The 25,010-nt window shown below is 43.5% G+C and overlaps 1 protein-coding gene across 1 annotated transcript in view; it reads left to right on the top strand.

The window, feature by feature from the left end:
• The window catches only part of enox2 (ecto-NOX disulfide-thiol exchanger 2), a 120,549-nt gene that overhangs the window by 42,389 nt on the left and 53,150 nt on the right, over positions 1–25,010 (top strand). Inside the window, exon 3 of the mRNA XM_079744546.1 lies at positions 11,243–11,395. Within this exon, the coding sequence (XP_079600672.1) occupies positions 11,243–11,395 (153 nt within the window). The remainder of the gene's footprint in view (positions 1–11,242; positions 11,396–25,010) is intronic.

Raw genomic sequence — 25,010 nt, 5'->3', positions numbered from 1 at the left:
TAATAAAAGCCTTAGTAATAATCTGTTTTATTTAATAATGCTGTGGGCACATGCCTCACACAGGCTTCATAAAGCCAGTGGCCCATGACAAAACTGGATTTGAACAGGTTTAGGTGTTTAACTATTTGGATATAACTTCGGAAACTAAACAATCATCGGAATCTAAAAATGTGAGGAAATGCATTCGAGGCCATCACTCCTTTACAGTAGAAAACGTTTTTATAGCACATGTATTTCTTATTGGTTAACCCTCAATGACCAGTTAACGAGTTTGTTATTGGTCAGAAAAAGTTTCTGAATAAGCATCCCTTATAGGAGCGTTATCTGTATTGTTCAGTCCTCTGCGTAACTGTATAAACTTCAAACTTTAAGCCTTGATTTTTAGGTCCAACGAAGGGTAGAGGTGAAGCTGAATCAAATTAAATAAAATCAGCAAGCATAATCATAAAGGCTTTCCAGAATTACCATGAAATAAAAGCCAGTTTGGAACATTTGGAACATGAAACGTTAAGACAAAGCTGTAATTGTTTCTCATGCTGCAGCTGCTGCTAGAGTCACTGTCTATCCAACTAATGTTGAATCACTACATAACTGCTTTGCTTTCCTCAAATCTGCCCTCTCTTTCTGCCTCCTCCTCCCTTGCCAACAGTAACCAGAATAGCACACATTTTGAAAGTCCATTATTCCTGGTACTTTCTTGTTTCGTGATGAAGAGGCTCTAAATTCAGTTAAAAAATGTATGGATAAGAATTCTATTAGATGCTCTTGAAATCTAGGATAATGTCCCAGGTAATTCACCTGTATCAACGGAATATTAGATACTTGGTTGAAATGGATTGCTATCGCTTGTTTGCACTGACCTCCACTGATAACAACCACAAATTAACCCACTACAACCAATCAGAATAGTTATAAAAAGAAAGCCCAATCTCAGAGTCAGTTTCAGAACCAGTTTGTGTTGTGTTTTGATGGATTTGAGATCCTAGACTCCTGCTATTGGTTTGTAGAATGACATGCCAATGTTGAAATTATCCTTCTCCAAGTAATAACTACATCCTGAAATAGCTTCAAAGCAGAACATCTTCATTTGAAGGTCATATTTTGTATCCAGAGCACTGATATTGATATTGCACAATGGGATGCCTGAAGCATTTTGGAGACATCATTTACCCAACACTCGTTTGAGAGAAAGTGAAAGAGATGCTTGGGATAAACAATGCAAACAACAAGGCCCTTCTCTTAGAAGTGTTAATAATCACGCCGGGGAATATGACTCTCCAAGAAGAAGCATTTCAGCATGGTCTGATTGATGTGCTGAAGTCTACTGACTTGGTGTAGGTGTGCATATTAAATACATCTTTAGCCCACTGACGAAAACTCTTGAGTCAGACAGATTCTTTGTAATGGCTCTTCGCACTTGCATTTCGTCCAACCTTTCTTCAATCCTTCGAATGGTCTTGTCTAGTGTCTTAAATTATATTGGATAGCACTGTTCTGATCCCCTCAGGGAGAAGCTGTAAGCCAGTACGACATCAGACACTTAGCGGACCGTGTGCTGGTTGCTCTGGATCCATGATTTTCTGCCTATTTTGCTTTTTCGCTCGATTTCTACTCTGTCCCTATCCATGGCCATTTCACTATCAGTACTTCATCTTCGCCAATCATACTTGTTTCCTTCGCAGTATGTGGATCAAGTCACAATACATAATGTGGCTCATCTTCCATAAGAAAATAGTTTAATATTTGTTTCTCACAAAATTGTTATCGGTCACTTCTACAGACTGCAAAAAAAAAAAAAATAGGCTGAAAAGTTTTCAGTTCCTTTAATGATAATTAGAGACATCATGCCGATGAAATATGTATTTATATTTATGTAGTGAATTGAGATAGAATGAGAAAATTTGGGGTTGGTGTAGTTTTTGCTGCTAGCTAAGCTGTATTTCGTGACAGAAGCTGAGTCTGATAAATATTAACAAACAGACATTTATCTTTCGGTTGACATTTACCAGGTTTGCTAATTTGGGACTTTTTGCAACCAGTGCAGGAAATCAGCTATCAAAAAGCTGTTTCTTTCTCGCCCTTGGTTTGTTTACTGTTTGGTAGTCCAATGAAGTGTCCTGTTCAGTTGGACACTTTCTCTTTTTAATTAATCGTCACTTATCAGGACATTATTATTCTATGTATTCAAATAACGAATATTCTCACAAAGCGAAACAATGGTGTATCAACAATTAAAAGAGAACTCAGACTGCTGAGCTGCAGTGTTTGGTCTGGAATCTTGAAGTGTACTTAAAGCAAAATACTAGTTATGATCCAGGCTGTTATTACTTTGGCGCTTTAGTCAAAGCAAAGTACTAGTTCTGACACATGCTGTTGGTATTTTTAGGCTTCTGTAATTTTGAGTCTGGAAGACTCACCTTTAAGTCTGTTGTTTTCAAAACTGTAGTTTGTCAATGTGGTGCATTGTTACGTTCATTGCATTCATACACATGGGATGATTCTCGCCACGTCTAGGCTGTGTGTTGCCGGTATGTAGTGTAATTTTGCAATTATGCCTGCTGTTCACTGCTCCTGCATGTTGCCACGGCAATGTGACATCCTACATTATGTGGAATATAAATGCTCACCATAATTGGCAATGCTCCTTTTGTGATGGGACTCGGGAGTGATTGTGTACCTTCAGATTGCAATGTATGGTGATGAGAAAATCCTTTGATGATGGGTTAGTCAGGCACACAATGGGTCTCAAGATGGCTTTGTTGAATGTTATTCGATCTGGGGTAGACTTGCAGAAAAGAAAATAACTAGAAAGAATATGATGTCTATTTTTTTGCAATTCCAACTCCAGATTGTAATATCGTATATGTGTGTCCTGAAATAGATACGCATAGAAATGTTTAAAAAGATAGTTAACGCTGTCCCATTTCAATCAATCAGGAAGTTCTTGATCCGATCACCCACTTTCCCGACCTATCCTTTTGAAATGCTGTCAATGTCAGAACACTATGTGTCACTGCACCCTCTGTTAGCTCAATGTGAACGGCATTCGGTCGACAGATATCCTGCCACAACAATTCACTGCTAAGTAGGTTGGGGCTGTTTATTTGGGCCAAAAAGCATTCTTAGAAGTGGATGCATTCAAGCACCGTCCCCTGATCAGACACGAGCACTTGGAATACACAGAGAAGGCCTGAATTGACTTTTTGTGTGCCTTTCTCTTAGAGATGGACAGGCACATCGTGGTTTGTTTGGAAACAGTGCAGCGATGGCAAAGTGTTTCGGTGCCACAGCATAGATTTGACAGGACCTTGGATTCCATGTGAAATCCTGGACTGAAGTGCATGTGAGGGTTTTCCACCTTTTGACCTCCTCTTCACCCATCATAGAAAGATCAAAGGCTGTCAACCATGGCGCCATGCTGTGGTTAAAGGGCACTGCCCGTTTAGGTGCACTACTGTGCTCCCACTGCAAGTGCTGCACAAGGCCAACATGACCTTATCAACCACTCTAAACACACACACGCACGCACGCGCGCACGCACACACAGGATATGTGCTTTTGACAGTGGAGAGAAGATTAGACACCAAACCAAGGATTCATTTGTAGCGTTTATTGGCATGGAGATGAGTGGAATAGGAGATTTAAATAAATTAACCTTCAGCGAATCCCTCGAGGCCTGAGGAATGACAAGGGGGTGGGGAGATTCTCCTCGTGTTGCTGATGTAGTGAATACAGATGTGACATGTTTCTGGGCTGAGAGAGCACTCTGTTACCAGCCAACCTACAAGTAAACCAGTGTGTATTGAATCTCCACTAGAGCTGTGGAATCTAGCTTTCAAGTAGGATTCGGGGGACTTTTACAAAGAACACCCAAACCTACTGAAACAATAGTGGACATCAAGCTGTGAAACTCCAACTGTGTTGGACACCCTCTGTGTTTTCATGTTTGAATTTGCCCTCGATGATTGATAGGCCAAATTGGTATGATTTGCAAAGCAGGATCATTTGTAGGTATAAGCCATTCTTAAAGGGGACTATTCTTTCCGGCATACATTTTTAACAGAGAATTGATTAACCTTTACCCAAGCTCTTGCAGTTTGAGCATTTGGTGTAAAATATTTGACCTTTCCTATTTATGATACAAACTTTGATTGGTGTCTGACATTTATATTATTGCAAAAAAAAAGGCTAATCATAATGATGGCTGTTTGTGGTGAAATAGACTAATTCTGACCAAATGTGAAACTTGGGAAAGTTTATACGATTTAGTTGGAAATATGTTTTTACTCCTATCTGTTGTAAGATCTGTCCTTAGTCAGGGTAACATTAACAAACTTAATTCATACTTCATATCACGTATGAGATATTCCATCATATATCATGTTGCCATTTTTAAAATAACTTTCAGTCATCAATCCATCTGCCACACACTAAACTGTGTACCTTAACCGTCTCCAGTGGGTCTGGGCAGAAGCAGCATTTTCATCTTCAAGTAGATTTATTTGTAAAGGGCAGGATCACACAAGTGTGTGAGCAGGAAAGTTAAACATGTAGAGCATTTTCAGAAATAAAGGAGCATTACATGAGACGTGGCCGACCTCATGTGGGGAATGAAGGCTGTGAAAGAGAATGTGCTATGCATAACAAAATCCCCTCGAAAAAAGTCCACATATCTGACAACGATACAATCCAAGGAGTCCCAGCCACTCTTTGTGAAATAAAGTCGAGGCCTTGTGCCAGACTAATTAGGCAATACAATTTTCCCAAAAGTTACAGCCACTGCAAGTCATTTTAACTACTTACTGTCGAACCCTTAATTTGGTTGTGAAATGCTGCCACAATCAACAACGGCAGACGCTGCAGAGCCAAGGCACGTAGTTCGCCTAGTCATCGCCTAGCTCCGTCCAAACTGAGAACATCACCAGACTTCATTTCTCGATGGCGAAGGTTAGACACAACCCCTTCACTCATGAAGGATGTCATCACCATTTGAACATGAACGGTTTTGAATGTAGAAATAAACAGTTTGTGACGTGCCGCGTGGAGCATATGACAGCGATGGTGACGCTGCATTTTCAGGGGAGCCCTGGGGGGGGGGGTCACTCCCCTCCACTCGTACTTATAAATACACAGGGAGAGCCACGCAGGGATAATAAGCATCAAGGAAATTCCTCAGCTGCCTGGCACATTTCCCCTTCCACCACTAAGCCATATAAGTACGATGACTACTGGTGTGTTCATCTGCTATTTCCTTACCTTTTATAGCGCGCATGATGCAGATGAGGCCTGACGTTATTCGTTTTGCTCCTGGCTATGAAAAGAGATGTTGTCTTATCTGGCCGAACCATCCAGCCACCACCTCCATGGTGGATCTGTGAATCATTGGTCCCTTGTCAGGTGTCAAGAGAGGTCATTTTTAAATAATTCCACTTGACATGTCAACTGTCACCAGCCAAGACAGATTTCAATGTATTTTAAGCATTCACCCCGCCTTTGACCTGATGTTCGGCCAAGCCGAAAACTATTTATTGATCTTAAATTCGTTGAGTGGTCGGAATACGCTATGCCTCCAAGTGACAATTGGAATGTGACTCTTGACATCATTGATGGATCTGTAGCTAAACATGCACTCCTTGTCTCCTTTTTTGCACTTCTCTGCCTTGTTTTTCGCTCACCATTAGATGACAAACAACGGTTCACTGGACAGGAAGTTGCTGACTCCTGAGTAAACTGAGCAACCCATGTGCCCTGGAGGCTTAAGAGTTTATTTAGTCGAAAGAATTTCATAACTTTTTGAACAAATCTTTCACTAGCGAATGCTTTCTTATCATGTCTTATATTCACCAACATTTCTGCTGTCAGTTGGTTCAGGCTTCCCGGGGTATAGACTGGGTTGGAATGAAACAAACTGTGACTGTGCACTAAAATCTTGGTATTTTTTCAGCACAAAATGGATAACTGGTGAACCCCATGGTTTTATCATTTCTAATTGGACAACAGTATTGGGACTTCCTGATCCCTCTGCCACATTTAAATAGATTATTGTGAATAAATGTTTTCATTAAACAGTGTTGGTTCCACGGAGACCAACTGCCAGATCATGACCTCTAAAAATGTAATTGCTCCTGTTATTTTAATATGAATGTGTCTCATTGTGGATGCAATCGCATTATTGTGTGGGTTCTGACTGTTGGCCAGATGGGGTGGTAACATGAATCTGCATAGAGCAATTTCATTTTAACTGGTCTTATTTCTATCCATTTGGTTTCTCTTAGCAATTTACTGCAGCGTAGGATTTGAATATGTTTTTTTTGCTGGCAGAAATCTCAGTTGGCGTTTCAGAACTAGCGGACATTAATTGTTTGCGTCAAGGACTATTAGTTTATGCGGTTCGTCTTTTTCACTTTCCCTAGTTTCTTCTTATATACTTATTTTATTTTTGGTTCATTTTATGATACAAATTCAGATGTGTACAGTGAATATTTATGAAAATCAATATATTAAAATAATAATGAACAACCTTATGTTATGTTCAATCTAATGACTTTACTGATGGACACTTTATTGATGACTTGTGCACCATGTAAATGTGCAGTGTCTAGAATTGAAGGGCATGAAGCGGAACGGACTTGACAGAAATGGATTATAATATTGATAAGTATCATAAGCCTCAGAATGAGCCCTTTTATATCTACATAGGGAGGGGTACTCCTCCCGGAGCCTGGCATGCCGCCACAGTAGAGCAGAATGGACAACTGGCTCTATAGAGAACACTTATTATTATTTTGTATCATGATCGCTATCTTACTTGTAAGCGATGACCTATAGTTTTACTGTCTAAATAACTAAATACAATTGATGAATCTGTCTATGGAACATCCTCGTTTGACAGCTACTCGATGCTGTCAGCATTTTGGCCGTATCCTTCTGCGGGATAGTTGATGGTTGCAATATACTACTTCAACGCTGTTGTAAGCTTGTGTCTTGTAGTAGAATTGCTAAAAACAGAATCATATTGGCAAATAGTTGTAACACCTCCTCCGGATTTATTGCAACCATTAGAACTATTCTGGCTAGCTTTTAGATTATTAACCTAATTAGCACTAGCAGTATAAGTCTAATAATAATAATTAATCTAATTATGTTATGTTACAGAAATGGACCATGTATAAATATCACAAGCAAAAACAGGCCCTCGTGCAATGTTGAAACAAAGCCATGCTCTAATAGCGTTAACAAGGGCACTTACCACAATCTGTAAGTCAATGTTTAATTACAGTGGTGGATTCAAAGAAGCCTTGGCGAGAAACCTATCTCGGTATCTACTTCCTACTTATTCCTTTTAATCACTCCTGCCATGCTTAGCATATAAATTCATCAAATGTGACTACAGACGTTAATGGAAATGCAATTAAAAGGAGGACGACAGACCCACCTGCTTGTCACTATACCTGTCTGCCCGCTCAATGAATAAAGCGCTGCCTGGTCCATTCTGCGGTGTCTTAAGGTAGACCATGACCTTCCCTTTTGACTTTGAATAAGTCCCAGCCCCCCCCTCCCCTTCCCCCCTCCACTCCCCTCATTGCCTCCGGTACTTGATTAATGACAAACCTCCCCAGCCATCATCACCCCGATGCCGGGCGGCTGGCTTCAACAACTCAGGGCCTTGCTATACACCGTGGAGCAGAAACCTCTGGCACTGCCTCAGCAATGGGTGTAGTCCCTGTCAATATGTTGGATTGAGGTCAGGCCACATTTAGTTTGTTTAACTTTTGCACGGTTATCTGATTTATTTCTACTCCCTCCGGAAGGGACCCTGGTTTTCTCTCGTGGCGTTTTCGTTCTCGCTCCAGTCTGTCATTGGATTGTGTTGTATTGTGTGTGTTAACCTACATGCATGCAGTTTATGCATCATTTATAGATGTATAAACGGTTGATGGATACTGTACTGTACTGACTTAATGCAGCATCTATAGATTACTTACACATGAGTAAAGGATTATTATTCTAATGTCAGCAAACCCCTACCTAAGTTTTTTGATTACAAATCTTTTGTGTCATTACAGGAAACGTTCATGAGAGCATAGTATTAGCATGCGGGGAACATGTGTCTGCATATCTTGGACATGTGTTTATTTCCAGCAGCAGCCTCTCCATTTGTTGTCAGAGCTCGTACATGAGTATTTAAATCACCATAAATCCAATCATGCACTTTAGAGTGCTACTTTGTCCTTCTGCCACAAGCTTCACAGCATGATAGTTGGGCATCTGTCTGTATTGACATTTGTTACCGGTAGTGTTTGGTATCATATTCACCGCACATTAGCCCAGCAATCTTCAATGCACTGTGTACTATTGATTCATTGATTCAAGGGGTTTTTGTGTCCAATGCGGCTGGATGGCAATGTAATGACCCAGCAAATCTGATGAGACCTTTGCTGATATTCTCATTGCTTCTCGCCTCGCTATGCCATCAATGGGGCGTTCTTGTTAATGTATCCTTCACAGGATGGCATATACGTAAGTGTATGCCTGTTTCCTTCAGAGCACGCCACTTACTCTGAGCCGCAGCTCCTTAGCCTAATGTGTCGAGTTCAGCGTTTTTCCTGCTCTGTTTACCCTCCCCTCCCTGTCTTCCTCCTGATTCCAACCAGCCCTCCTGGTTCCTTCACTCCCATCCCATATCGACACCCGCTGACAATCTCCCTCCCTGCCGCCAGCTGTTGAACTCGCAACCCAAACACATCGTCAGTCAGGCTGCCGACGCACCAGGAGCAGATAGGAGGGCAATGACCCAGCATTGACTCTGAACACACTCCATTACACAGTGTACATAAACTGAAACACTCATGCAACGGAGGGGGATAGGAAAACGGGCGAATATGGGAAGTGTACTAAACAAGAGGTTTACTGCACCAGGAGGAGGGCGCTGATGACTGTGTGAAATAGCCGGGCATGTGTTACCTATGGCCCATGAGTGGCTCCTCATGCTGCCCTGTATTTGTACTGCTTGTTCAGTATTTTACTCTGGGACAGTTGAAGGCGAGCACCGCGGGAATAGATGTGATTTTGGTTGGGGTGAGAATTGTTGTCGTATGGAAAGAAAGTGGTCCGACGATGTCCCCGGGAAAGTGTGTGCTTGCGTGTGTGTATGAGCCCTAACCCAACATCGAGTGAGACTGACCGTGCAGAAAAACGTGCTGTCTGAACCTATCCCGAATGGATCAGCCACATCCAGGCGAAATGCTCAGCCTTTATTTCCCCAGATAAGGCCCGGCCTCAGGGTTTAGACACGGCCTATGCCAGGGCTCTACTGTGAACGTACCCCTCTTTAGAGACATTTGTTTTGTATAGTCTATTCCTGTACATGGAAAAATCACCCTTTATGATTGATGCTGAATGGGTAAAAATCACATTTTCATGGAAATGGGAATGTGGGTTTCATAGGAATACAATTGTTTATGCAATTTTTCTGTTTACCTTGGCACACAAGAGATTGTGTAATAGGGAGCCTTGTGATGTTTTTTTTATATCGGAGAAAATTATCATGAATAAAATATGGGACCGGGTAGACTTTGGTACGGAAAGAACCAGAGTCGACGCCCAACATCTGCAATGGAAAATAACTGTCCTTATTTCCTTTGTATCTATAAAAAAATGAGTTTCTCTTAAATCGTAGTGACTATGTTGAATTTGGACGGAAATACGTAGAAATGAATAAATGCACTAATATCCGTGCAGCTCACAACAATATTCTACTACCCAGTGTATTTAATTACAATCTGGCAGCTAACCGGGGTATTGGCTAAGAATTGGATTGTGCGTAAATAAAGGGATATCCCTCAAATAAACACATAGTAAATGATTATATGTGAACCATGGTGTTCATCAAAAGTAAGACTTCTTGGGAAAGGGTGACTTCCCTGAATGTATTACTTATTGATGGAAAGTCTTGGGTCTGGGAAGGCTTCAGATCTGGTTTCTCATGGAGACAACACACCCAGGCCCAAAACAAGTAGCATGCATTTTTCATGAATTCTGTCTCACTTTGGGCAACCCTGTTACGAATGCTGTCAATAAGAAACTTTTGGTGAGAGTTTATTAGCGTTTAGGAGCATATTTGATAGTTTGACAGGAATCACATCAAAACATTATTTCCTGAGAAATTCAAGATCCCAATTATGGTGGTTTTAATTATTAATATGTGATGTCACGTATTGCAATGTTTTGAGTCTGTCTGCCTATCAGGGCTCAGAGGAACATACTGTCTCCATGGATGCATTGGTAAATACCATCTGGTGTGGTATTGTGTAAAGAAGAATTCTGTCACTTTAACTGAATGCGTCTTACATTCATGTGTGCTCCTTAACCCTGTTGTTTTTCCAGTTACTGCTGCGTTATTGTGCGCATCCTATTCTTTTGCCCTTTCTTTGCCCATCTCTGCACAGAACTGCATTCAGATGAAACCACTGGATCATAACTACCCATACCTGAATACATTATTAAATTAAATGATTTTGAATCGTCTCTTTTTTGACCACATCTTCACTTATTTGGAGTAGCTGTGCACAAAAGCATCAGCTAAATAGATTTTACGTAATATCCCCCACTCTACCTCTCTCGAACCATCCTGCCTTCACCTTTTGTTGGTGGCTAGTCATTTCGAGGATAGCATTTTCGGGGTTGCTGTTGAATACAAACATCCAGCGTTTTTTTCTTTCCAACCTTGGGATGTTTCTCTGGAACGGAGAGTACTTTGCTCTGGCCTTGCATGGAAAGAGGAGGCATAACAAGTCTTTACACAATTGCAGTATGCACAGGCTATGCGAACGTCCATGGATATGCAGGGAGAGACGAGAAAATAACGGGCTGTGAGGCTCTGTTTAAAGTTACAAACCAGGGACAGACTAGGGGTGAGATGGCTCTCCAATCTCCACAGTCACTGGTCTGCTTTCTGTTTTCCGACCTTCGCATTTCCCTTCTGTGTGTCCTCTTACGCAGGGGTCCCAAAGGATTGTAGACGTTTGGTGTTGCACAAGCAAAACTATTTAAGTTTTTTGCCAATCAATCCATTGTTCCCCTTTTCAGTCTCTGAACACACCAATGATCCAATGAAACGGATAACGCAGGAATGCACGCATCCTGCAACCCGACTCTGTCTCCTACTGTGCACCACTCACCGGGTCGTGACCCACCAAAACCCAATCTGTAATGTCTCATCGCCCTTTTCTCTCTCCGTCAGGCCTCAACGCGCTGACCTTTGACCCATCCAGCAACAACGAGCCCCTCCAGTTCGGCGGTGGCGCCGGGGCTCCGCTGGTGACGGACTGTGTCCCTCCCCTGGAGAACGGAGCGGAGAACAGCAAGAAGAGGAAGCGGGTCAGCCTGCCCCAAGGTACGGTACCTACGCCCCCCTCCTGCAGGCTTCACACAGGCCGCTGTCCCGTGGTCGCTGTGGTACGCAACAGTGCTGAGGCTTAACCGTGCGAGCCTGGCCCCGTTGCCACATCGGCAACGGCAAAACGTGTGGCAGAGATGAGGCGTACAGTAGTTAAAGTAGTCATAGTAGTAAGAGTCATAGAATGGCCCTGTTCTTTGCTCTTCTTGGATTGATGCTCTCCGCCCTGATGTCATAAATATATGACATCAGATCGGTGGTTTTATAAATTAAGCTTGGTTAAGGCTTTTTTTTTTTATTTTTAGGTCAGGCAGCTGCTCTCAGCCGTGTGTGTGTGTGTGTGTTTGTGTGTGTGTGTTTGTCGGGGGGGGGGGGGGGGGTGTTGGGGTGGGGGTGTTGGTCTGTGTGTAAATCACAATCACCAGCCGGGCACTCTGACGTGTTTAGAAAGGTGTGCGTGTCTGTGTGAGAGAGTGTGTTATGTGAGGACTAAGTTTTAATCAGTGTGGTTGTGGCTTTTAATTACATGTCAAACTGAAGAAGGACTGTCCAATTAATTTCATTATGAGGAGGAGAAGTAACATGGCCATTTAGATAGGGGTGTTGTTGCTGACTCTGTTTGCAGTGTGATGGTAGAATTGGTGTTAATTAAGCAGTAGTCCACTCTGCAATTTCCCTAACTCGATACTTAATTTATATACGTGGATCTTGCATGGAATCCCACTTGGAACTAATCGTGAATGTTATTGCATAATTCATGTTGTTGAGATGTATGGATTGATGCAATGTCACATACAGATACATCACTTGAGCTGAAAGCTGGAAAATTGAACCGTTATTTACCAATTTGCATGAGTTCGAAATTATGAATGTACAGAATTAATGGAAAGTCCAGTGGTTCGACAAACATATTGAACAAATGAGCGCACGGTGATTGAATTGGTGATTGAGGATTTTGTAATGGGCAGGGTTCTTCACTTATTTAAAGTAACAGTTTTATTCCAATCGAATCATTTGAATATATGAATATATATGATATACTATATCAACTTTGTCCCATTAGGTCTAGTGGTCAGGTCCAGCCTGCTCATTTTTAATTAAATATGTGGAAATCAAGATGACATCAGCGTTATGCATGATGTTGTCAAAGGCTTTATGACACCAGACCTTTGATATTGCCGCGAGATTCAAATTTGATGTGACTTGATGACGAATATATATTTTATTTCCGCACTGTGTATAAATACCTTGCATGTATTGAAATGTAACACTATATCAAGAGTGCTGTGGGAGAGTTGACATTACTGCAATCTAAATATGTAATTTGCATAACTTCAACTATCGGTGTAGTTTCTGGGTTAGTCCTGCTGTGAGTGTGATGTGTGAGCGTTGACTTTATACTGGCATCAACCAGTCTCTTTAAAGTGGTTGCACCCAATGTGATATCTGCCTTCCAGTCACTTGGTGCGTGCGCTTCGGCGAATCATAATGAAGCCCTATCAACACAAAGAGCCTATGTACTGCACGGCAGAGGCAAGCAAAGCAAGGCAAGCCAATCCTAGGCTTGCACAAGCGGTGTACAATACCCTCATGAAGTATTTTCCAGTATTGGAAAATCTGAGTGTAGGATTAAGGACCACTGACCTGCTGTGGCTCTCCCTCTGCTCAGCTGCGGGAGTCTGCCAGTTGCAGCCATGCCCTCAAGTCCCAGCATCCCAGTCCAAAGCCCAACCCAGAACATCTGGGGACCTGTAGCTCCGCCGGTTTTCCAGGCTGGGATCGGTGGTGCTGTCTGCAGGTTGCCAGTGTGCCTCACCAGGCTCTGGCTCACTCCTGCCAGTGCCTCGGAGGAGGACACTTGATGGAGCACCAAATCATGAACAGCCGCGCGGATTTAGCCTCGTTAGTGTAACCCTAATGAGATAGATTCATCTCATAACGCGCCGCAATGCTCCCTGCTAACCCATTACACATGTAGCCGTGCATGCACAAACACAAACACACACAAACACGCACACATGCACCGCACAAAACCAAATCACACCTGGAGTCAAACAATTATTTCTTCAGTCGTCCAAGCGTGAATCTTAAATCTAAAATTTAAATCGCTATAATTAAAAGTTTATCGCGAAAGGCCAAACTTAGTGTTCCAAGTTAGTTTAAAATGGATTTGTGTGCGGTGTGGGGGAGGTATATCATCACCTCTTCCAGCCAACTCAACATTCCAGCCCAGCAGGAAAGGCTGTTGTTTCTAGTTCCCCAGCATTTTCCAGAACTCGCAACACCTGGAAAGAGATGGACCCTGCCGTGTCCCTTGAGCAATGCATGAGTCTTTCTCCTGTTTTAGCAGCGTATTTATGGCCATGAATGTAGCTGTCTGCTGTGGGTGTGGCCTCTCTGTTGTTGTTTTGGGGGTATGGAGGCAATGAATATTTCATTGCCTTGCAATTTTGGATCATATAGAGTTAGATAAATAATGGGCTTATCTTATTTACTTGGTGTCTTATCACTTTCTACCGCCCTTACTGTGTGTGTGTGTGTGTGTGTGTGTGTGTGTGTGTGTGTGTGTGTGTGTGTGTGTGTGTGTGTGTGTGTGTGTGTGTGTGTGTCTGCATTATAAACAAGGCCCCCGGGCCACAGGGAATTCTGTATTAGTTTTCCGTTCTTTATTCAGGATTTTAGTTTAGTAATTCTTTTTGTTATCAGTTTCTACTGCCGAGTTGGATCCTGCTCCTCTATCTCTGCCGCTTTGAGCTGCAGGGGGTGAGCAGAATGAGGAGGTAAAACGCCAGGGGGGTCTATCTGGGGGGCTTTTTCCCCCTTTTATGAATACAGATTTCAATGGCTCTGCCACGGTTTTCATTTTGTCTCTCTTCTTGCCTGACTCTGCCTGCCTCCTTTTTCACACCAACAATTTATTGTTATACGCACCGTGCATTTGCCCTCCTAGATGCACTCGTTCATTGTGCACTAGAACATTGCTGGAAATCCTTCAAAGCTTTTTGAAGTCGTAGCCTGTTCTGCTATGTATTGATGTGGTTTTGAATTATATCTGATATCGTATATCTGATATGGTAAGGTAGGTTCTGTTGTTCAGACGAAAACCTGTAATACGTGCTCCCCCTAATATTTACATTATCAGAAATTATTGCGTACAATGTGTTGTAGACCTCATAACACAGTTCATGCATTATGTTTATGTAAACATAAGGAAAAATAACACCCTTTTGTAATAGACTGGCCTTGGCTGAATGGGTTTCAAAGGTGTCAGGCTGACAAAACAAATAATGTTTATGAAATTGTGTGCAAAGTTGATCTACATTTTTTTAAATAGCGGTTTCCCATCTTGTCTTGACTACTTCTATTGTGTTCACTATGAACCGCTTTTTTCTTTCTTCCCCATTGAATCTCATGCACGGCAACGGCACCAAGTGGTATTGGTTCCCCTCGCTGTTTAGGCGGGTTCATGCTAACCAGGGCAAAGCATTACTATTAGCTTGTATCTGCTACAGTTTATATCTGGATTAAAGGCCTACATGCTCGCGCTTGTTATAGCGATCGCTGACTATAATGTTTTTTTCAGACCATATGTCTCTGGAACACACGGGTGTTGAAATCCATGGATATTGTCTCATGACACACACACACAGGCATTCTCTCACTGCAAAATAATGAGCTGGGCTACTAGCATAAGCATGGGGAGGCGGCTGACATATGGGACCTCTCGCTGCAGCTGCAGGATGTTTGAAGGTAAAGTTAGTGAAGCAATGTGATCCTCGGTGTATATCTGTTGATGTTCAAAAGACAGGTTGTCAGACAGCCTGCTATCCTCTGGGGGGGCGGTGTGTCTGCGTGTGGGTGTGTGGCGTATGTTCCTTACGGTTTGTTTAGGCTTCTGGCGATGAACCAACGCGTTTCCCGATGGGTCCGTCTGACAGAACAGTCTCCTTATCTCCCTGAGTTGTATTGACTTCATGATGTATCAGTAAAGTGAGGACACTCACTGACTGTATAAATCACGGCTGACTGGGTCCTCAGACTGGGATGTGTGCTGTCTCCGGTCCACGCACCGTGTTTATTTATGAATCCACTTTGACGCTTCAATCAATGCGCTATTGCCCGTCGTCTGTCACTGCCCAAGTAAAACTTTTGCATACACATAAGATGCAGATGCCTGGTTGAAGCAAGTGGGAGCGCCGCGTTCTGCGATGGTTTGCTTTTTCCGTTCGACATGCACACCCACATGGGGCCGCAGAGGAGAAAGATGGCCTTCTGCAAATTGTGTGTATGATGCGTTCGCCCACCCCTTGGGATTCCTCGCCTATTGTTGCTGGTCCGCTCTGCTCCCGCATGATGACTCATGCAGGATCTCGAGCATCTGTTTAGTTAATCAACGTTTGTGACTTTGTCGAAGGGTGCGCAGGCAGGAAAGCGTATCCGTTCCGCCATCCATCCGTTAATTCACGGGGAAGACGTGTCTGTGTGCCAGCCGCCTCCCATCGCGGTCGGCCCCGTGGTGGTGTTGAGTTATTCAAACAGGGCGGGGCGTTGCACTCCCCTGACTGCGGGGGATGTAAAGCTTGATGGCGACATGTGTATGTATACTGTATCTGACAAGGGAGGCTTTGGAGTGACAGCCTGGCTTTGAATTGAGACTGGGGAGATGGGGAGCAAAGTAGGTAAACAAATGCTACACAAGAGCTACGCATTTGCTAATGCATTTTGCCGAGGTGCAATTGACAAGGTACACTTTGGTGCATTTTTAATGACGTCTAGCGATGTCTGGGTTTGATGGATGTTTTTTGGGCATATTTGGATATTTGATTTAATAAGGCGAAATGAAAAGTACTTTCCGTGGGTGTGCTTGGGCATTAGCGTGTGGGTGCTGAATGTAAAAAATTAATCTGTTATGAAGAGGTTTGCTTTCAATTCTCCTTTGGGAAGCTTGGCTTCAGAACCATGCACCACCTACTGTGTATGTGTGTGTGTGTGTGTGTGTGTGTGTGTGTGTGTGTGTCTTAGAGAGTCAGATGAAAGGGACAGGAAGATAGCGTAGTTCCGTGCTTAGTTATGTATGAAACCGTGCATAAAAGCTAGCGTTTATCAATGTGCTGGGCAGCATTTAATCCAATTCACCGGTCGCTTGCCTTCACCAGACTCCTCGGATGCTTGATTTCCCATGTGCGTTAATGCATGTGGGGGTTTAGGTGTGCTGTAAGTCAGTGTTACTCTGTGCCAGGGAGTTATTCCGGCAATGCCAGATTAGTGGGCCAAATTGCTGAGCGCTTGTTTACGGCTTCATGTGATGTAGCGGAGGGAATACATATGCATGCATACATACATACATTAATATGGATCCATAAATAATACATATGACTGCTCTATCTGCCACTTGTGTAACCCTTCCCCACACGATGGAGGTTAGCGGCGAGCATCTGGATCTCATAGTAAACTCATAGTTTCAAGTCCCCTACTCTCTGCCTGAAAAAGTAGGAGGGACTTTCATCCGTGGGGGGACAAGAAACTCCGGTCAAAGCAACCTTTCCCATCTGTCCGGTCAGACAAAAGTACCCTTAGGAACGGTGGCCTGAAGAAACATTTCAACTGCGGCCAGATCCCTCAGACATTTCCTTCCAATCTGTTATTCGCAGAGTGAAACCTTCACTCCCCAAGCCTCGCCTTCCTTCCTGCAGGACAGCTGAAGTGTCCATCACACGGTCACATCAGAGTGGACCGTCTCGGTCTCGGGCCCGCGGCCACTTGTATATTCTTTACTTTCTCCCTCCACGTCCCTCCACGGTCGGGCTTCGGCACTTCAGGCCCCCCCCCCCCCCCCCGAGCAACATTTCCCCGTCCTGTGTTGCCTCCGAGCAAGTGGGGTCTGCATAATGGAGATGGCAAGGGCGACTCGCTCCCCTGACTCTGGCTAACGCTAATGGCGCGGGCCGGGGGCCGGGGGATGAGCCGAGAGACCCCGGTCGACTCTGGCTCCTTGATCCCCAGTTTGTTTTCTGCTTGATCAAAGCTGAAGGAGGGGCTGTGTTGTTTTGTTGCTCGCGGCCTCCATCCACCGTCTCTGCAGCTGCCCGCCAGTTAGCCAGCCACCAAACACCGGAGGGAAGACAAACAATTAGCTCTCAGATGATTTTCTGCCCTCATCCATCAGCCTGGAGGAACACGGCTGTCCACCGAGAACTCAATCCAAATGATTTGTTTCTTCCCCGCAGCGCCGACCGAAACCTTTCCTCGTTTTCTTCTTTAAATGCCGTCGGAGTACATATCAATCTCATTGATTGATTTTTAATCAGGTTATTGCGTATGGGCACAGGCTAGAACCTTATGGGGGCATTCATTAGCTGCATTTAAAACCATGGGTTGGTTTATGTTTAGAAATAAACGTAACGTGCAGTATGAGGTTCACACACTGTTCAAACCTAGCCCCATGGTACTTTTGACATTTAACACAAAGCAGAAGATGATTAGATGTTAGCACACTCATTGCAACCCACGGCCTGGCTACTAGGCATGGGTGCTTTTATTCAGCGATCAACCCACATTCAGTGTTTCGAATAAGATTCACATAACTTTACAGCTTTTAACCGAAAATATTGTGCTCCAACAGCCACTGGCAACAGTAAAGAGGTAGCCCCTATTCTTGGACAGCTTTCTCAATCCGATCCCAACAGAGGATGCACCAAGATACTTTAATGGTGACATTCACACTGTCCCGGTGGCATCGCATGGGATAAAATGACAGTCTAAATGCTTTTTCTAACACAGACCAACTTTAGCTAAGGTTTCCTTGAAAAATAGCCTCCTTCAATCAAGTGTCCACGGGCAGAAAATGAAAAATACGAATATACTTTTTTCTCCCCTCCTGATTTTTATTGTTGCATTGTATCTTCCTAGTTAATCCTGGCTCTCTGGCTGTCATCACTTACTCCGACGAGAGGCTGTTGTCGTCCGGATGATTGAGCCCAGCGCTACACACTCCCCCACGTACATCAAAGACTGCCTCTCGGCCTCATCCTTCATACATTACCACCTTCCCTCCGATTCCTCGCTGCCACTAGCCATCTCTCCCGGCTCCCTCCCTCCCTCCAGCAGCAGCAGCCAGCTCTGGGTCCACCAGTAGCTGCCTCTCTTGTGGCTGTCACCGCGGTGCTTTAACAAGGCGCTACTCGCCCCCACAGCCCCTCTCCCCTGCTCATCATCCTCCTGCCATCTCCCCGACGCCCACCCTGCCCCCGCTCTATCTGTGAGAGGAGAGCGCACACACGCACACACACACACACACACACACACACACACACACAGGTGATGGCTGGGAGATGGGGAGCAGTAGCGAGGAATTCATTACGACGCCTTTCTTTCCATCGATCGCGCCGCGCTCTTCAGAGTTTAGATTTGGCGTTGGAGATGCTGTCCACGCAGACGGAGCCTTCACAGCTTCAGAGGCGTGTGCTGCAGCGACTCGATGTGCGGTTTCCAGATGGCAGAACGTTGAACATTGGAATAAACGGTTGAGATGGTCGCTGACTTGGTGCTTTTAGGTGTGATGCATGTTATTTGCACCCTTCTAAAAAGAGCGATTAAATTACGCATGCGACTTAGGGGGGAACATTTGTAATCATGTTCTCATCTGATTTATCTATTCTGGTTTTAGGGTGGCTTTATTTAGCTATAACCAAATTGTTTGTCCTACCAAAATTAATAGATTCACCAGTTGGCAAGACTTTGACACAAGTCATTTCCATGAAATACTGACTCATCAACATGGTTATAAGATGTGTTTTTATAATTTATTTCAGAAGCAGGAAGGTGAAATTTCGCTTTACCCAATTGTGATTCAAGTTGACTGTGAAACCTTTTTGCTTATTCCACAGTGACTGCCCCCCGCAAAGTAATCTATGGTGTTTTATATCTGACCTCAAGACCCCTGTAATCCCTCCGTTGCCTGCAGTGTTCCACTGCCTTTGCATTGCATTAGAGAACACTGTTTCTGGACGGCTTAACTCACAGATTGCCTGCCCAAGATTAATTGGGGTTTGCGCCCAACTTGGACCGCTTGCCTCCCATATATCTCTGCGGTCGGAGGAGCCTCAGTGAATTGTCTTCACATAGGCCTGAGCGCCCCTTATTCAACCTACAGACCTACGTAGATGGGTGGGTAGTTGGATCGAGCTTGAAGAAACTTTCCCCAAAGCATCATTCTTACTAGTCTTGGAGAGCGTTCATCGATTGCGTGCCAACATTCAGAATCGCCCCAAAGAGGAAAGTGTTTTAAGCAGTTTGGAGATCATGATGGAGAGACAAAATCAATTCTAGTTGTCTTCCTGTGCCTCTCCATTTCCCTCCTGAGCTGCTGCCTCTGCTTGACCGGTAACCAGGACAAACTAAATAAAAAAGGCTGCACAGGGAAAATGAAATTATACATTAAGCATTCATCTTTTTTGACCAACAAATGGCCATACCTCTGGATCTTAGTTCCTGCAAGTCCAGCATCTCACCAATCGTAATTTGTCATTGTTCTGTCTAATAGACTTAATTCATTCATTTTTGGGCCTAGTATATTTCATACAAGGGCCTAGTATAGCAAGCTATGGCTTGGTGTGATCTGATAATATACACCTATGGAGGCAAAGATAAGTGTCGACAGAAAGACAGTCTTTGTATTTATCCGACACTCGGATGCAACGGTTAAGCTGTGTGACCAGTTACTGATCTTTTTGAGGTTGTCAGTTCACGTTGAATCAACAATATACATCAAGGGGCCTCGGGGCATTACATTATTTACATGATCATGTTTATACCAGTGCAGCAGTGTCTTTGATAAAGGCCCTTTTAACATGCTTTTCAAACCCCTGGACGACTTCCCCTGCAGGTGTTTTTGCAAAGAGGGCTTAAACGGGTTTCATCTTGAATCACCATACCAAATCATTAGGGTGATAACGTGGCAAAGTGTATTGTCGTAATGGCACAGAGCTGGAACAAGGTGTTTGAACCAGTTGTCAGGGAAAGCCGCGGAGGGGGGGAAGCCTGGGTTTAAACAACTTTACTTTCAGCGGCTTTCGCGACCTAGCTCTTTTGAACTCTGGTTTTACTTTAAAACCCTACGTCTCCATCCAAGTTTCTGCCAGACCTCTGCCTACTCAAGCCATCTGACGGAGTCTGTCTGGTACTCAGCTATTGCAGGTATGTTTCAGGTCTCCGGTCTACCATTCCGTCATTAAAAGGAAAGATGAGCTATTAGAAAAACGGCAGTGATGGTCACGGTGAAAGCTTCACTGATGTGAAATGATCCGTTGAGTGTCCTCTTACCTCGTTGGTTGAATCTCATGCTCGGTGAGTCTCTTTTGACTGCCATCTATTGACGGTTGTAGGCCAGGTCTCTGAAGGACTGTTGATGGGTGACTTAGTCTGCCAGAAGCATTTTAAAATGTTCTTGGCAGTCTCTCCGAGTTACAGTGTAAATTAGTTTGTCATCGTCATCTACTGTCGTCATCGACATTTATACACACTTTACAATGCTTCTGTCGAAGAACGTGTGGTACTAGGGAGCCTTTTCATTTAAGGAGGTTAAGGAGGACAGGTGTTGGCAGAAACAGAAACAAACCAGAATCAAGACATGCAAATTGCAACAACTAGGCACTGTCACCATTACTACTTTTGTTGGAAGATCATTTTATGCCACTAATTTAATATAATAATCATGCAAGCTTACCCTATCAAAGAGCAATTCACTATTAGTTCTTAGGAATATTCAGCGATTGAAGATGCCATAAATGTTAACGTTTTCCCTGGAGTTGTCCATTTATCAGTTAAAACACCTATTAAAACACCTCTTAGCCTTTAGTAACACATTCTCTCCCACTCCGACTGTTGGGAGAAGAAGAGAGGACACATGCAGCGAGACTGGCTAAAACAGTGGTGAAATTCATTGTTGAGGCCCTGTTACATCAGGCACATAATGAATAAACAACACGTAAATCGGGAGAAAAACAGAAAGATCAGACAAACTAAATGGGATCAAGTATTTACATCCATTATTTACATTATATTAGTATGTGTCTATTTCCAATAAGAATTGCGGCAGTTGAAAAGACATCCAACCCGCGACCTTGTGTAACCAGTGCAGACCAGCTTAAGCTCGGGCCTATCCCCGAAATAGACTGTGTTAAGAGGATGATCCCAGAGTTTCATTTTTTTGGGCCTTCCAAAAGTTACCAAATTACATTGGTAACTTAATAATGTATGTTGCTATGAGGAAAAAATTGAAATAGCTTCATATTTGTACACTCCCATTCAGCTTGATGATTTTATTATTTTATTCACGTTGGGAGAAAATGGATCCCAAACAATCCTGTTCAATGTAAAAGGACCTTTATGTAAAGAAACATGCATGTAAACAAAAGGGGCAATATGGAGTTAAGAAAACACGATCGAGGTCGTCTGTATCTAATGTCTTGCTCTCCTTAGATTTTCTCCACTAGCGTCCTTCCGATCAACTGCACACTCGCCAGACGTATTGCTGATGAGCAAAGGAGGTTCAGTGTTGAGTGTGAAATTGTTTGGATGAGCGGTTCTCTAGAAAGATCCCGAAAAAGGGGCCAAGCAATTGGCCTGTTCCTCACAGACACATTTTAAATGGGCACGTTCTGTTTGGGGACTGTGCTAGTCTATCCAAATCTCGGAGAATATATATATATATATATATATATATATATATATATATATATATATATATATACAATTGTATTCATTTCTTTTGCCACGCCATGTGTCCCAAAATAACAGTGCCCGTTTATCCTCTTCCACAGTGCTTAAACGGCTGCCTCAAACAAGTGATCGCCTGTCAACAATGCAAAGAACTACCACAATAAAATGTGTTTCTCTTTAGTGATGGTTTTCACAGGCTTTCCATATGCAGCAAACAACAGATGTCTTGTGCATAATTGTCAAACCTCCCATAGTAAAATGAATCAAAACATTTTTCTAAAGTCTTGGCAAGTCTATGCACAATGAAGCATACATAAAGTGTCAAACCACTAATTTGATATAGACAATCAACAAATTATATTTTTTTACCTTAAATTGTATTGAAAAAATGTTACGTTCTGTTTGGGCAATGTAGCCTCATGTATAGCCTTCTATGCAGGATTCAATGTCTTTGTATAAATTAGCGTCTCTGATTATGCCGAAGGCCTGTTAAGGAGATTTTACTCTTTGGAGAATCTCCTGCAAACATCTCGGCACAATATCCCATCAGTGTGACAAAACACTCGGCGGTGTGGATGCAGCATGCCAGAGCAAGACCCACGGGGAGTTCACTGAGCTGTTGACATTTCCCCCAACTAGGTCACTGGGCTCTAATTGGCTATAACTGATAAGATACCTGGCCTGTAATTAGTGGCTGGTGATACGATTTTGTTAGCCACTGGGTGAGACGACAACAGCTTGGTCCTTGAACTTTTCTCTCAAACCCTTTTCACAGGATGTGGAGGGACAGCACTGAATCTGATATGCAATAGGATGTGAGATCCAACATATGGCATTGTCAGACTAGGCCAATGCAGTATCGGACCATCTTCTTAATATAGACTTCATTGCTGTATCCGAGTCATCTGAGCTCACAGTGCGACAGAAATAAATTTCCCTCGTGCAACTAAATTCTGTAATGAGCAGTTTTCAGTTGAAAACTTGAACAAGGACAAAGGATTTCCAGAATGGCCCATGTTACAGCACATGTAACATGGGCCTCAAGGTCGAACAGGGTTTCAAGTCTTTACCTTCTGCTTACCATATTAAATCCCCACTAAGCATGAGGGCAAATCAGCCCACAAAACCAGTTCAATGACACCTTATTGCCTTATTGTGGCATCGTCGAAAGGCTTACTGAGTCGCTTAGCATCAGGAAGTAATTATGCGTCTATGACTGGCTAATGGAATGCAAAAGGAATTAGCTGGCAGCCAAAGCACTATATCCTGCCGTTTCCTTTCAACCGCAGACATCTGCCAGCCTCTGTGGACCAGAGTGTGCTGTGAGTCCATATGTGGACGGGTGTGGACCTCTGATATGATTAGGAACCTTTAGTTCAGACTCTCCAGATGTAAGTAAAAGGCTAACGAAGCGGAGGAACCACCCTAGCTTCCCCAGGAGAAATATAAGGATTGCCGTACTCAGTACCACTGGAGAGAGGATAGCTGCCCTTCTCCATTGACATCCAAAACAACTCTTATCCCACTCAAATCTAAGTGCTGAGGAATGTCAGTTTGAGACAATGGATTCCGCCTCAATCATTTGGTGTGAAAAAAAACTGCTCCTTTGCTGTTGAGACTCTTTTAATGTTGTTGAAAAATATATGAGGATGAACCTTTTAAGGTGAAAACTTGAAGAATTCTTCGCTAGCATCTCTCGTGTTTGTCTACAATGTGTGTTACTGTTCTGTGCCCGTTGATTGTTTTATCGAATGATCAAAACCATCAAATGTATTTTCTACCACTACTTTCCGTTCTATAATGAGCTCTTGGAGTCATTACTGGAGTTATTTTCGCTAACCGGCGTGGAGAATTGATGGTGCCTCACCACCACTCTCTTGTTTGTGTGACATTGACAACTTGAAAGCAGAAGAAAACCAATTAAAGATACTGGCTTGAGTTGACTTTCTTTGTCTTTCTTTTTTTTTCTCTCTCTTTTCCCCTCCTAGAGTGCATAAAGCTCCTTCAGGCACCACTAGACATGTAGAGCCTGCGTCTCACTTGTATCAAACAGGGCTGGGGCTGTGTAGTGTAGACTGAGTGCTCAACTGACACCCTGTTACCGGGCGGGACAAGCAGACAGACTGACTGACGGTCAACTAGATAGTGTAGCCGTGTTACCCAAAATCCCGCTCCCCAGGGGCTTGCATCCATCAAAAACACTTCAAAGTAAGACAGCTCCTCACTGACTGTATCCTTTCTAGCAAAACCAAGCGATGGGAGGATTATCTCTTCATAATGGTGAAGGATGAGGTTTAATTTTGTAGGGGCCGTGTGCGCGGTCGCGGCCCTGGTCTGTGCCATCGCTTTTTGTCAATTCTGGTCGTCACAGCCTGTGGCCCCTGGTTATCTTCAGAGGTTCTATATAATGCCCCCCCCCCCCCCCCCCGGTCTTCTGTGCCCTATAGGAACGGTGGGGGAAATATCAGGGCTGTGGAGCTTAATCAGGATCTGTCGGCAGAGCTCCCCTGCGTTCTAGAGGGTACCCTCTCCCTGTGTCTCGTCATGGGGATATTCTTATTTATTTCCCCCCGCAAATCCCTGGTTCTCTTACCACGGCCATGCTGGTGTTTGCCCTCTTTATGTATTTTGTTCAAATTGATTGATTGGGAAAGAGAAGCGTTGTTCCCTGTCGGATCGCCATGGCTTAATGGCTCTGATACGAACCGTATATTTTAGCCTACGTGGATTATCTCCAGCATCCATCTTTCGAAACACCTGTTTTAGGGTTGTGAGCTTGCCAAATTCTAGAGGGATTTGTTCTAATTATATGCTTTTTGTGAGTTTTTCTGAGGTGGTGGCTTTACGTACAAAAGAGAAGAATGAGGAAAGATGAAACGCGAACATTTTCCCT

The sequence above is a fragment of the Pollachius pollachius genome (genome assembly GCF_949987615.1).
Source record: "Pollachius pollachius genome assembly, chromosome: 10".
NCBI lineage: Eukaryota > Metazoa > Chordata > Actinopteri > Gadiformes > Gadidae > Pollachius > Pollachius pollachius.
The sequence above is the reverse complement of the archived record's forward strand: the minus strand, read 5'-3'. Positions and strand labels throughout refer to the sequence as shown.